At 38.5% G+C, this 15,161-nt stretch overlaps 2 protein-coding genes across 3 annotated transcripts in view; one reads left to right on the plus strand and one right to left on the minus strand.

Annotated features, from left to right (window-relative positions):
- The window catches only part of LOC5569675 (insulin receptor substrate 1-B), a 665,066-nt gene that overhangs the window by 593,730 nt on the left and 56,175 nt on the right, over positions 1 to 15,161 (minus strand). The window lies entirely within an intron of this gene.
- On the plus strand, positions 7,363 to 8,322 carry LOC5569681 (trypsin 3A1). Of its 2 annotated transcripts, none has more exons than XM_001652893.2 (2): positions 7,363 to 7,495; positions 7,560 to 8,322. In XM_001652893.2, exons 1-2 carry the CDS (start codon positions 7,444 to 7,446, stop codon positions 8,270 to 8,272), a joined length of 765 nt encoding a protein of 254 aa, XP_001652943.1. In that variant the 5' UTR covers positions 7,363 to 7,443; the 3' UTR covers positions 8,273 to 8,322. The 2 variants fall into 2 exon arrangements, with proteins under 2 accessions (XP_001652943.1, XP_001652944.1); XM_001652894.2 differs by having other exon boundaries at positions 7,566 to 8,322.

Here is a 15,161-nt window from a genome sequence, read left to right on the forward strand (position 1 = left end):
CGACATTTCCAAAATTCTTCTCTTGTCACCCAAAAAGAATACGTTGTTTATAGATGGGCCTAATTCAGTACTCGGCCGCAACTAACTAACTAACTAGTACTCGGCCGAAAAAGTGCGCTGTGTCTTGAATTTGTTCTAATTTTTGTTGCTACTTCTCAGTTCTGCAGGTTTACATGATAAAATGCAGTATGCAAACTTTTTTGTTGTGGATTGTAATACAATTACAATTTTAAAGCAATTTTACAACAATCTTCTGCTAATCTGCAGAGCTTTACGGAAAATAAGTACTATATTCTCAATGTGAGTTAACAATACAATTTATCTGTCGTAAATTTCCTATCAGTTAAAAAAAATCGAAAATCTGGCTACTTGCGCCCGAGATTTAATGATATATTTACTGCTTAGTATAAAACCTAATTATGGTTTCAAGTCATAAAACTGCCAAGTAACATGTATTCCAATGTCCAATGACAAAAAAAAAACTTTTATTTTAAATACCTCTCACCGTCAGCAATGATGGGCATCGTTAAAACAACCAAGCATAAATTTGCTACTTTCGGCCAACCGTGCGGCGGGGGCTCAATCTACGAAAATGCAACGTGGAAAATGAATGCAACACTTTGCGCTCGTGCGGAATGAACACCCAACAATTTCGCCCAAATACGGGCGCACAAACCTGCCTCCGACCGTCTTTTATATACTCTGCAAGCACCCTCTTCCCGTGACACTGCGCCGTTCTACTTAGATCTCCACACACAGAGTTACAGGACTGGTAGCGACTAAGTTTTTTTTAAAAACAACTCTAGAATGAGCTTTTGAGGATTTTGTTGTAAGAAATGCAGAAATCTTCGAAAGATTTCCTAGAATAACTACTAGAGAAATCAGTGGTAGAATTAATGGTAACATCATTGAAGGAAATCCTGGAATAGTATCTGAGAAAATATTCAAACTGATTCCGGCATACATTATTGGAGCTAATTTCATTGGATTTCCTGCAGAATATTAATGGATAAATTTCTTCAATTATTCCTTAAAAAATCTCTGGAGGAATTTCTGGATTTATTCCTGGAAGAGTGCGAGAAATTTCTAGGGGATTTCTGGAGGGATGTCGTTTCAGAGAAATCTAAAAAGGAATTCCTGGAGAATATTCGCGTTAGGGTCTCTGAAGGAATCTCTAGAATTATGAACAAAGATTCACTGCAAGGAATAAGAGGTAAATGTTGGCTCTAGAGACCATTTTAGAATTTAGACACCTTCCGATAAAAATAGAAACCTTCTAGGGACTTGCATGAAACAAGTCCTACGTTACCAGCCCTGAGAACTACGAGAAATCCCCTCCCAGGTGGGAGTGCGGGGTTTCCACTGTGGGGGTAGTTTCGTACTTTTTTCTCCCTCTTAGTGCCAATGGGGACGGTCGGTACCAATGTGCTGCTGGATGCTGCATCAAATCGATAACTGCATGTATACATAGAGAGCTAGGTTAATGTAGAGCGGCACGCGAAGAGTTGCATCTCCCACGTTCGGTACACGCGCCGCCAGATAAGAACGAAACTCGCAAAATTAGGTCAGGATCACATAGCCTATACATATGGCTCTAGATGTTACGTTCGGAGCGACTACGCGTATATATCGGACCTTTTTGTCGGGCATATTCATCGTTTTATCTGTGGGTGCTACGCCACTGGTTCTGGGCGGAGGGCTGCTGGACTAGGGGGGAGCTCTGAGCTGTGTACGAGCCATTATTGTGTCTGCAGCAGTTATTTCTGGAAGCTGACTATTGCGTCGTCATTGTCAACGCTGCTGTGGAGGAAAAGGTTGGATGGAGTTTGCTTTTATGATATCGGGGAGTCTGGAATGGCGAAGGTGCTTCTTTGTTCTATCGCTATCGAAAATCACTCACTGGTTAAACGGTAGGTCCCCAGACAGCGTAGATAACTTCGCCATTGACGGAATATGCACAGTGAGAGGACGACAAGGACTAATCAAACAGTAAAAAGGCAGAAAAAAGTAGTACAATTTCGTCAAATTTACCATTGGGCTTAAAAGTAAAACAACCTTCATCCTTATTCAATACTAATAAATAGCTATTTTAATAGATATCCATGAAAAATGCTTATTAAAACGAGCCTCGAAAGTGGGAACTTTTGAACGACAAATATTGAAATATTTCGTGTGAAAAGTTTCCCATACAAAATAGAGTGTCCGGAATTTGAAGCTGTCCGTAATATGAATCAAAACGGTACCTAAGTCTAAAACTGTCACTGATTTTTTTTTTATGTGTGCATCAAAAATATAACCCATTTGTGATTTTCTAGAAAATCGCATCAAAATCGATCGAACGAAAGCTAAGATACAGAATTTCAAAAGTTCGATGTTGGCATCCAGTACCGTAAAGGTTAAGAAGAAGCGGACAAATTCTAATTGTAACAGACTTTGCCAACGGGGTTCATAGTTCGGTTTTCTGATTTATTTTGACTAGTTAGATAGTCACGCATTTAGCCATTTTAATGTGAGGGGCCTTCCTTAGCCTAGCGGCAAAGTCCGAAGCTACACAACAAAACTATGCTATGGATTTTATTCCCGATCGGTCCAGGACCTTTTCGTAATGGGTAACTTCGGCAAAAAAAAAACAATCTCTGTTAATAATTGTGGAAGTGTTTACAGAACATTACGTTGAGAAGAGGCTCTGTCCCAGTAGAGCCACAGAAGAAAAGTACAGTAAATCCTCCATGAGTCGATGTTGCATGACTCGATATCGACTCATGGAACTATAATAGGAACTAAATATCATGGTTTACTCACACATTCCAAGAACTCTTGAGTGTCCCGCCCGAACAAAACAGGCCTCGCGCAGTTGTGATAGCACTTTTTTTAAGGATTTATGATCTGTTGTGTTTTATGCTGCATCTTCCTCCCTCATTTTTCGTTGCCTCTCTGCTTAGTATTTTTTCGCTCCCTTACAAAAAGGCAAGTATATCACCGAACTCTGATGATGAGGAGTATTATCAAGCCTGTTTACTATGATGGCCCCTCAAACAGCTCTTATACCGTTTTGATTTATATTACGGACAGCTTCAAATTCCGGACACACTACTTTGTATGGGAAACATTTCACACGAAATGTTTCAATTTTTGCCGTTCAAAAGTTCTCACTTTCAAAGCTCGTTTTAAAAAGCATTTTCCATAGATATCTATGGAAATGTGTAATATCCAACTTCCTTAGGCGTCTCTCTAGTGGTTTAACGATTTCATTTGATGATTTGACTTTTCTATTTATGATTTGTTTGACCTGTCCGCAATTCGAATCGAAGTGTCCGGAATATGAGACAAAAATAAGGAAGCGTCCGGAATCAGAATCATGTAAAGTCCACGCATTTCTATTTATTTAAAATTATTCATGTTTCGGAATCGAAATCTTCTCTCACCATTCGAAAGTTAATGGGTTTGAAGGTTCGATGTCGTGGAGGAATCATACATAGTGATTTATTTTACATGCTTTTTTGTGAGTTATACTTCACTGAGGCCTCAAGTGTCCGTAATATGAATCAAAACGGTAAGCAAGTCTGTTCTATGACTCGATATTTCTATGTGGCTATGGTTTCATAGTATTTAAGTGATTCGCAGAAACAAATAAAAATGGAAAACAATGGAAGACCATCACTATATCTCATTGATATTTTCATTGAAAGACATTTTAAGCTTTTATTGAAATTATATGAAACAGTTATAGCTTAGCGCTTAGAAAATGTCTTCAAGGAGATGATTCAAAGATGACGTCCATTGTTTTTTTGGGACTTATAGACCTCCTCACCCCACTTTCAGACTTTTTTTTTATGTTTTCCAGAGAAAAAGTCATGATTTCGGGAGAAAGGTATATTGTTCGCCAAGATTTGGAATAAACCGTGAAAACACACCATAAATATCAACCTAATGAGTGCCACATCTTTAGAACAAACGCAAATATCCTTTGGTTAGGTTTATACGCAGACCGACCCTGGGTTCACAAAATACTGGTGGATTATTGGCGATGGAACAGTCGCTATCGACTCCTCGGATGTGGAAAATGGTACTGGAACATCCGGCTGCCAAAGACTTCTGTGGGCTGCTCTGTTGTAAGACCTGATCAAGCATAATCTTTGTTTTTTTTTTATTTTAAAGGCACTCTTTGCTCGTGGCATCTGCTGTGCCGGAATCAGTACATCTGTATCTAAGTAGATAGTAAAGTTACCGATACAGATCTATTTTTAACTAATCTATATTTACATCTTTCACTCTCTTCTACTCTTTTACTCTCACACCGAGCAGGTAGGAGAGAGTGCTCTGCTGTAGCCATAGACCATTGCTCTTGCGGTGGTTTATTTTTGCCGTGTTCCTGAGTCGTTTTGAGGCTAGCTGCCTTCGAAGAGGGTCAGTTTGTCTCAATCACCATCTGATACTGACGGAGCATGGATGTGCTCCCCAAAGCACGCTCCTCCGTGCGGTGTCTTCTGGTGGCTGGACGGGTTTTTTTGTGGAGGGGCTGGGAATTTAACCCATGACCTTCCGCTTATGAAGCGAAAACGTAACCTTAAGGCTACGGACCCCCCTATAAAAAAAATCTTTGCTTAACGTCTATCATTTTCCGGTAAGTACTGCATAATTAAGATGAATAGCACCGGTAGATTAATAGAATCGTGGAACAATCTGGATACTCTTGAAAATTCCGCCAAGAATGCCATCCATATAATGGCAAAGTTCCGAAGAGCGTTTCCAATTTAGCCTTTTTCAGAAACAAAACTTTGCTTTTATAATTTAACTGGGAAACACCACCAGACGCGTTGACTGAAATGAAAAAAGTAGCAGTGAGATTTGTGTAACGCCTCGAGTATACAATTCTTGAGCAATAGTGATGGTTTCATGACGTGAAGAAGTATTTTACTGTAAACGCATCAGTTGAGCATTTTGTCCAGGATTCTTTAAGTCTCGCACGTAGGTTTATGCGTTAATCTTGTTTTAGGAAACGTATAAACGAATTAAAAATAATGATGTCTAAAATTGTTAACGATCCTACACGAAAGTCGACTGTAAATACACTAATTAACTCATTACGCGTGGTAAAGATGGACAAATTATGGGTGAAATTATGAAAAAAAATCCACGTGCTCGGCTGGGAACCCAGGATTCTTGTATGCTAGACGATCGCTTTACCAACTAAGCTACCGAGCCACTTGGTGACCCAATAACTGAGTTGGTTACAAGTTTAGAATTCAAATCCCTACAGACCACGCGGACCCCTTTCATAACCCATATCCATCCATCTCATGTTCCTACACACGCGGAAAGAGCGAGCGCGATTTATTTTGTGTTGAAACTGTTTGCCTATCCTAACTACATCGCTTCCACAACAACTGTATTGTGGAGGAGTAAAGATGTGGGAAGACTATCAACGTGTCATTCTCACTCAAGTGACGACACTGGCTCGGTAGCTTAGTTGGTAAAGCGCTCGTCTAGCATACAACAGGACTCTCAGGTTCAAATCCCAGCCGAGCACGTCGATTTTTTCATAATTTCACCCATAATTTGTCCATCTTTACCACGCGTAATGAGGTAATTAATTTAATAACCATGTGGATTGGATTACCGAACAGCTCAATATAAGCGTCAATTTATAGGTAAATACACAATATTCAGAAGTTTAGATCTCTATATGAATTATGTTTCGGATTTTGCCTGTCAGAATCTTGCTCAAGATTTAATTTGAAATCCTGTTCTAAAATCTGTAAAAATTCAGACCTGGAATTTTCAACAAGACTGCTCAAAATTCGGACAGATGTCCAAATACAGGTAAATCTGCCCTAGAATTTGTGAACATTATGTTCCGGATTAGGTGGATAACCCAAATTTGATGTCTGTGGAATCTTCGTATATATGTCCATTACTCTGTGAGAGTTCTACCCACTCTTTTTTGCAAAGATCATATCCAGGATTCCATGAGAATTGTTTAAAGAGTTTGTTTAAAATTAATTCTCAGAAGGTCGGATAATGTTTGATCAATTTGACCTTTCCAATTATCAAAAATTAAAAAAAAAAAAAACAGTTTCGTTTTGAAAATTGAAGCAATGGGCAAGGAAAGATTCCACTGATATCTAAGAGAATATAGAACAACGATATTTTTTTATGAAGGCTGCATTGATTCAGGAGTTGGAAATTCAATTTTGTCTTCCAAAATGAGAAGAAACTTTACAGAGAAAAATAGTTATTGTAATCTATGAATTTGCATGAAAAGTTGAAATAATCAGTCTTGATAGGTTGCAATTTTTGCTTGGTAGAACAGTCAATGGGTCAGATATGAGAAGAATCTTCAAAAGGGAAATCGATCACTGCTAAAATATATCATTATGATACTAAACGCTAGAATTTCACGTGATGCCTATCCGATGGACTCTGCATCTGTCTTCAGAAGCCATATTTTCAATGCCCAACTACCACAAGTTCGTGGACGAAGCATTTCTCGACTGTTGGAAATTACGTATTTCGAAGACCCATCTAAAAAATTTGACATGGAAATATGGTCCAGGTGTTTCCGGAGTTATTCTGGATTGTCTTGGGGTATAAAAATTGGCCACATCATCCCTTCAACGGATATCTTAGGATCCTTGGCGGTTGGTGTTTCCGACAAAGTTCTAGCTCATCAGGATCTTGAGTTATGAAAAATTTAAGAAAAAATGTTAGCGCCACGAATTCTCATCAGATTTTCCATTGCTAGATAGCCTTTGCCGAAAACACAAACATTCTAGCTCATCAGGATCCTGAGATATCCGTTGAATGGATGATGTGGCCAATTTTGGTACCTCAAGACAATCCGGAATAACTACGAAACCACCTAGACCATATCTCCGAAAGTTTCAGACCTTAAACTAGAAGAGTTTCTCGGGAATTTCTGAAAATTTCAGCAAAATTCATCAGGAAACAAAAATGCTATGCAGGTTTTAGTGTGTTTCTCAGCATGCAAAAGTATGTTGGCTAAATGAAGGTTAAGATGGTAGTGTTGCAAAATACAGAGCACATAGTGTAATGTTTAAAATTATACATATAAAAGAATTAAAAACAAGTGAAAAGCATTTTATCCATATAATATTTGAAAGATTACTGGGTACTCCAAACATCAGATAATTGGTTTCCCTTCAATTGTTTTGAAATTACCCATCCCACACGCGAAGACGATAAAACCACTTGGGAAAATCCATCTGCACGTGTGTACCGTAATCTCCACCACTTCAAATTAAGAATCCGCATCATAGGAATGGACTTCTTGGCGTCCTCTCGAAGCTTATCAGCCCAGAGCCGCCAAAGTGGGTTCGATTCAGCCACTATAAAAGTCCATTGCAACGTACACTCATCCTTCCCAAAGCCAACCAACCTTCTAACAGTTTACCGGCTACCGCATAACCCTGAACCACAGCCATGAACCAATTTCTCTTTGTCAGTTTTTGTGCCCTTCTGGGACTCAGCCAAGGTAAGGGACAAATAGTTTCGCGAGGTGTACAACGCTAGATGGTTAAATTTCTAAAATCGAATAGTTTCAGCTGCAACGCTGTCCAGCGGTCGCATCGTTGGCGGATTCCAGATCGACATCGCCGAGGTCCCGCATCAGGTGTCCCTGCAGCGCAGCGGGAGACATTTCTGCGGAGGGTCGATCATCTCGCCGCGATGGGTACTGACAGCAGCTCACTGCACCACGAATACAGATCCTGCGGCCTACACAATCCGGGCCGGTTCTACGGATCGTACCAACGGTGGCATCATAGTGAAAGTCAAATCGGTGATCCCTCACCCGCAGTATAATGGTGATACCTACAACTATGACTTTTCACTGCTGGAGTTGGACGAAAGTATTGGATTCAGTCGTTCGATTGAGGCTATTGCATTGCCGGAGGCTAGCGAAACCGTGGCAGATGGAGCTATGTGCACCGTTTCCGGTTGGGGAGACACCAAGAATGTTTTTGAGATGAACACGTTGTTGCGCGCCGTCAACGTTCCTTCGTACAACCAGGCGGAATGTGCTGCCGCTTTGGTCAACGTTGTTCCGGTGACGGAGCAGATGATCTGCGCTGGTTATGCCGCTGGAGGTAAGGATTCTTGCCAGGGAGACTCCGGTGGCCCACTGGTCTCTGGTGATAAACTGGTCGGAGTCGTTTCTTGGGGCAAGGGCTGCGCATTGCCAAACCTGCCGGGAGTCTACGCTCGGGTGTCCACTGTTCGCCAATGGATCCGAGAGGTTTCCGAGGTTTAAGGTGTTCGAAAATGGAATAAATCAAGCTGACGAGATTTGACCGAAAAAAATATTGTTTTGTCTTGTCCGAAACACGGTTCCAGATCGGTGGGTTTTGGCTGGTCAGAATACAGATCCTTCACACCTTTACGGTGTTGGAGGCCACGCCAAACCTCAAATATTCTAAAGCACAAATCTAGTGACCCAGACAGTTGAGCTTAGAACTAAATCGATTGGGTCACACGCTGGGAGTTCTCTAGACTTGTGCTCTTGAAAATTTTAGGTTTGACCGTTCCTTTTTTTTTCAAAAATGCGAAATGTTATAAGTTCGTCATTGTAAAGTGCTCGTTTTGGTAAGAAAAAAATCAGGTAAAAATTTGAAGTCCGTGTGTGGATGCTAAGTGGTCCCCCAACGACCCTAAAGGTATTTTGTGTAAATGACCCCCGTGCGTCGAATCGAGCTCGCTGCTCTAATGTACGCAACATGAGTACGAAAAGTCACTAGTAACAAATTGATAATCAGCATAGAATTTCAAGAAAAATAATATTTTACACAGTGGATATCTTCATAACACTGCACGCTGACATAAAATTCATAACTACAAAGGAATCGTTCAAATATTACGTAACGCAACATAGTGTTACGGTTCATATAAAAAAATATAATTTGTTCATACAAAAGCTGTTTTGTGGGGGAGGGAGAGGGTCTAAAATTGGCAAATTTTGCGTTACGTAATATTTGAATCATCCCAAAGAAAACAAACTTCTAGACTGATTATCAACGCGCGCAGGACAATTTGTTACTGGTGGCTTTGCATAGTCATGCTGCGTGCAATATAGCAGCGAGCTCGATTTTGCGCACGGGGTCATCTACGCCTAATAACTTTAGGGCCGTTGGGGGACCACTTAGCGTTCACGTACGAACTTCAAATTTTTACCTGATTTTGTTCTTACCAAAACGAGCACTTTACAATGGCGAACTTATAACATTTCGCATTTTCGAAAAATAAGGGACTGCCTAATCTTCATCTTAAGAATAAATTGCGTCAAAATATGCCGTTAAACAAGAAATATACGATTTTTGTGGCCATTTTATCGCGACAATATATGTATGTTACTTATAACAGCTGGTTTTCAAAAAATAGGTCACCGAATTACAATTGGTATTGATTACAATTAAGAAGAGTTTCCCCCCATTTCATTAGATTTTTGATCCACTTACCAAAAGTAGACTTATGAGCATGTAAAGCAACTCTGAGCGGGAAATCTTCTCAAGTTGGACAACAACAATCCTGATAGGGTAGGTGTACCAGTTTTGGCCACCCTAAGGAAAAATATTGTTTATGTATAAATCAAACGACCTTTGGTTACTGTCAATACATCAAACGAAAGATTTCAATCCATGCTCAGCAGGGAAAATATAAATCTAATCAGAAACTTTGTTTTTGTACTAAAAATGGTGGTGGCGAATACTGGACCACTTGCACCAGTATTCGCCACGATTTTAATTTCGATTCCTGAATTCGCCACTTACGTTGATTTCTTATGGAGGGTGGCGAATCAGGAACAGATGGCGAAAAATAGGAGCAAAGGAGCAAAAATTTTAAAGAAAATGATTTTTTTCCATTATTTTCTGAGATAATTTTGCGGTTTCCAAGAATGTTTCCGTATCATCTTGAAGCAATTTAGCGAACACTAAACAATTGGCAACCATATGTGTCGTGAAACGGTATATAATCTGAGGTGGCGAATAACTGGTACATGGCGAATACCGGTACATCTTCCCTATATTGCTTTCAATGTATAGATTTTATAGTACTTATTAACAAAAATATTAAATACTATCGTTAATCTTAGACACGGGAAGAGAGATAATTGCAAAGTCGGTTTTATGCACAAATGTTAAATTATATAGCATAACGACATCAACCTCGATGGAGTTTTAACAGTCAAAAATAATTAATTTGGCAATTTCTGATGGTATTTGCCATCAGATATTGAGTAAAATGATTTATGACCGCTTCGTAGAACAAATGGAACCACTGTGCGGTGCTTCCCTGTTTGTTATTATCAGAAAAAAATCTCCATCAAATCTGTGCTCACCAGTCGTTTTGTATAACTAAACTTCATGTCTGATTTGAGATATTTAAACGTATTTGTATTGGCCGTGATAATCATACACTTACATGCCGCAAAAGTCTTTCACAATTAACTGATTTTGCATAGGCTCAAGTACTAAAAGGTATTACGGAGCCAATTTCATCAAGTAACCAAATTAGTTTTTATACAACAATATTCTGGATAGTTTGTGTGAAACGATGAACTTACGATTCAGATTATTTAACATGCAATTCATGTTGTATATCGAAGCGTAAGTGGGCGTCAAAGAATATTTCGGACTTGGTTATGGGTTGTATGGAATAAAATGAATTTAACAATGTAGAATGCAGCGATACATAATGGAAAAATTATGCAAAGTTTATATCATCCGTTATTATTTTGTTAATTGGAATTTGAAATCGTAGCACTTACAGAGCTTTATTTTAAATATTTGTCTTTGTCACCTACGAAAAGTTTGTTTAGCAAAGTATGATTTATTTTCATTTGTCTTCACCAGGGATTGAATCCTGAGAAAATTGAGAGAATCTCTCACGTATCGCTCTCTGTAACTACCATAACATGCTGCACATTATGAGAGACTGTTTATCGTATACTGCTACAAGTTTGATCAGATTGGGGGGATAGTAGTGCATGATAAAACCCCTCTAAACATGCTCCAAGCCTGGGGGACACTGTTGTTATTGGAAGTTCGTGGATTGTTTATCGTGCCAGTAAAGAAAAACACCTACCCCCAACGGTAAACAAGCGAGAAAAATGGATTTTATCATCGCTCTCTCGTTGGGGCTCTCGCTCGCTGCTTCCATTTATCAGACTTGTTACACCTTGCGATACAATGCACTATGGTCCAGGAATCAGTTTTACGCGGAAAGATGCATTTTGAGCTTTAGAATGAAACATTAGACAAAAACGGTCTTCTACAAAGTTGTTTGTATTAGTTAAGCCCTTTGTTTGGTTTTATTGAAAATTAGGGTGGACCACATTTTCATAGAAATTGTGTAACTAACTTTCGTATTTGTAGAAATTATATTATACATGCTTCAGCAAAGTTGTAGACCATTCAATTTCAAGCAACTTTGCCAAAAAAAGTTTTTTTGTATCTCTTAAATTGACCGATTTAGAGCTTTTTTCCTACGGTGACATAGGGTGGTCCGAACAAAACTGGTTTTCTGGCTCTAGAGTTTTCAATTCAAGTTTCTCATCAAAGTAGTCTATGAAACACTTTTAGAGCTTTAAAAAATGCGTAATTTGGTGAGTGAAGAAACTCGCTATCTCCTTCCGTTTAGGAGTTATTGTTGTTTTTCTTCCAAAAACATGCCAACTTTGATTGTAAATATATCTGATTGGGGCAAACATAAAAAATATCTTTTGACGGCATTCAAAAGACAAAATATAATTGTATATTATGTCAAAAATTTACAGATGTGTTATTTTTGTAACTCTAATAAAACGTCTTGAAAATCAAATATTTTTTATCACAAAAACTTTAATAACTTTTGAACTAAAATAGATATCAACAATCTTTTTGCATGAAAATTTGCGTTTTGTCAAGTTCTAAAAGTCATTCATAGACGACTTTGACGAGAAAATAATATTAAAAAAACTAGAGTTAAAAAACTTATTTTTGTTGGACCACCCTGCGATGATTAGGAAAAAATGCTCTAGATTGGTCAAATTTTGAGCTACAGAAAAACTTTTTTAGGCAAAGTTGATCAAAATTTCAAGTTCTACCGCTTTGCCTAAGAGCACATACCAATATTTTTGCAAATAAAAAAGTTGATTATATGATATTTGTGATATTGTGGACCACCCTAGTTTCAAATGACACAGTATGAAAGCTAACATTTTTAGAAACAATTTTGTAGAAGATCATTTTTATCTAAAATTTCATTTTCATGCTCAAAATGTAAAATAATAAAGAAATACATACCATGAAAATCTTCAAAATAGTTTTAGAGCCCTATCTTTCTTATTTCAGATTTCTCGTCAAAGCAGTCTATGAACGACTTTAAGAACTTAACAAAACGCAAATTTCCATGCAAAAATATTGATGATATCTATTTTAGTTCAAAAGTTATTGAAGTTTTTCTGCTTAAAAACCTTTGTTTTTCAAGGCATTTTATTAGAGTTACAAAAATAACACATCTGTAATTTTTTGATATAATATACAATTTTATTTTGTCTTTTGAACGCCGTCAAAAGATATTTTTTATGTTTGCCCTAATCAGAGATGTTCACAATCAAAGTAGGCATGTTTTTGAGAGAAAAACAACAATAACTCCTAAACGAAAGGAGATAGCGAGTTTCTTCACTCACCAAATTACGCATTTTTTAAAGCTCTAAAAGTGTTTCATAGACTACTTTGATGAGAAATTTGAATTGAAAACTCTAGAGCCAGAAAACCAGTTTTGTTCGGACCACCCTATGTCACCGTAGGAAAAAAGCTCTAAATCGATCAATTTAAGAGATACAAAAAAACTTTTTTTGGCAAAGTTGCTTGAAATTGAATGGTCTATAACTTTGCTGAAGCATGTATAATATAATTTCTACAAATAAGAAAGTTAGTTACACAATTTCTATGAAAATGTGGTCCACCCTAATTTTCAATAAAACCAAACAAAGGGCTTAACTAATACAAACAACTTTGTAGAAGACCGTTTTTGTCTAATGTTTCATTCTAAAGCTCAAAATGCATCTTTCCGCGTAAAACTGATTCCTGGACCACTGTGCAATGACGATCGTGGACCGCAACAGATGGGATGTTTTTCTTTGCTTGCTTTGATCGTGCTTCATTCTCAAATGAGAGCGAATTCTGCAACGCCTGGTCTTCACTGATCATAGCAGCTGGTGAGTCTTAACTTCACAGTCACAGTTTACGATAAAAAAAGGTAATTTACAGATTAATCATCATTTTGTGTAGGATTCAAACCCTGTCATGGTAGATAGATTAGCAGGTAACCAACACGGCCACAGAGCAATTTAAGATTTTCTGGTAACAAAAACTGGAAGTTAGGACTTTTTTTAGTTATACCCCTCTAAATTCCATTACCCCGAATACCTTGAACCTGAGGACCATAACTTTGAGTTTCAGTTCCTGAAATGGCCTATGTTCGCATTCCATTATAACGGGGCAATGTCATTCAAGGTAATCATAAATTATGGACAATAGCATTCAGCATAATGATGCGTTCAGGTTGATGACTCTCGGGTTGAAGACATTCGAGGAAATGAAATTTGGGGTTATGGGGTAGAATCTTTCCAAGAGAGATTTGATTTGAGTATTAATTTTAAAGAAAACCATGTAAAAATAAGCTCTGCAAGTGCTATGATTTCAATATCAATGAATCCAAACAATACTGAATATATCCTACTTTCCTTAAACGTAACTCAAGAGTTGGCTTGAGAATGGGTTGATTGATTTAGATTCTTTCACTATTTTATTTATCCAGGACTTTTACGTGTTTGTGAGATCGAAAAGACTGTCCACAGGTAAAATTATAGATTTGTGAAAAATCAAAATATTGTAATGTATGTTACAAATGATCACAATAGTATTGATAGTGGTCTAGAGTGCCGTAGTTTGGACAATAGTACGTTAATCATCAATTGAGGTTTAAGTACAAAGTTAGCCAGAATAGCCGGGTTGGGTAATAAGAATATTTTATGACTAATAATAACAATACAAAATTCTATTTTAAATTAGTAATTTTAATAATTACGCTTCAAAAAGGGCGTAACTCAAAATTTCGACAATCTTCTCATTCAAAACTTCGCCAAGAGGTTACATATAGCTAATAACACCAAATTTGAATCAAATTTTGAAGGTTTATTTCATATGATAATCACGGCCAATGAAAATCCGTTTAAATAACCCAGATTTCCTTTGAATTTGTGGACTTAAACAAAAGGGCGTAGCTTCTAAACAGGACACACGATTTTTTTTTAGCTTTGCCCAGACAGCTTAGCTTTAGAAAACGACTGAAGAGCACATATTTGATGGAGATTTTTTTTTTGGCCACCTTCTGGATACTGGGTTCGCCGTAGAGTTGGGCGAGCTCGTGATTCATCCATCGCCGCCACACACCGTTCTCCTGTACACCGCCGAAGATCGTCCTAAGTACCCGATGTTCAAAGACTCCAAGTGCTTGCAGGTCCTCCTCGAGCATCGTCCACGTTTCATGCCCGTAGAGGACTACCGGCCTTATGAGCGTTTTGTACATTGTACATTTGGTGCGGGCGTGAATCTTTTTTGACCGCAGCTTCTTCTGGAGGCCATAGTAGGCTCGACTTCCACTGATGATGCGCCTCCGTATTTCACGGCTAACGTTATTGTCAGCAGTCAGCAAGGATCCAAGGTAGACGAACTCGTCGACCACCTCAAACGTATCCCCGTCTATCGTAATACAGCTACCTAGGCAAGCCCTGTCGCGCTCGGCCCCACCAGCTAGCATGTTCTTTGTCTTGGTCGCATTCACCACCAGTCCAACTTTTGCTGCCTCGCGTTTCAGGCGGGTGTACAGATCTACCACCTTTTTAAATGTTCGGCCGACGATGTCCATATCATCCGCGAAGCAAACAAATTGACTGGATCTCGTAAAAATCGTACTCCAGCTGTTGAGTCCGGCTCTCCGCATAACATCTTCTAGCGCATTATTGAACAACACGCACGAAAGTCCATCACCTTGTCGTAGTCCCCGGTGGTATCCAAACGAACTGGAGTGTTCGCCTGAAACCTTCACACAATTTTGCACACCTTCCATCGTCGCTCTTATCAGTCTCGTGAGCTTCCCGG

The sequence above is a fragment of the Aedes aegypti genome, chromosome 2 (assembly GCF_002204515.2).
Source record: "Aedes aegypti strain LVP_AGWG chromosome 2, AaegL5.0 Primary Assembly, whole genome shotgun sequence".
Classification (NCBI taxonomy): domain Eukaryota; kingdom Metazoa; phylum Arthropoda; class Insecta; order Diptera; family Culicidae; genus Aedes; species Aedes aegypti.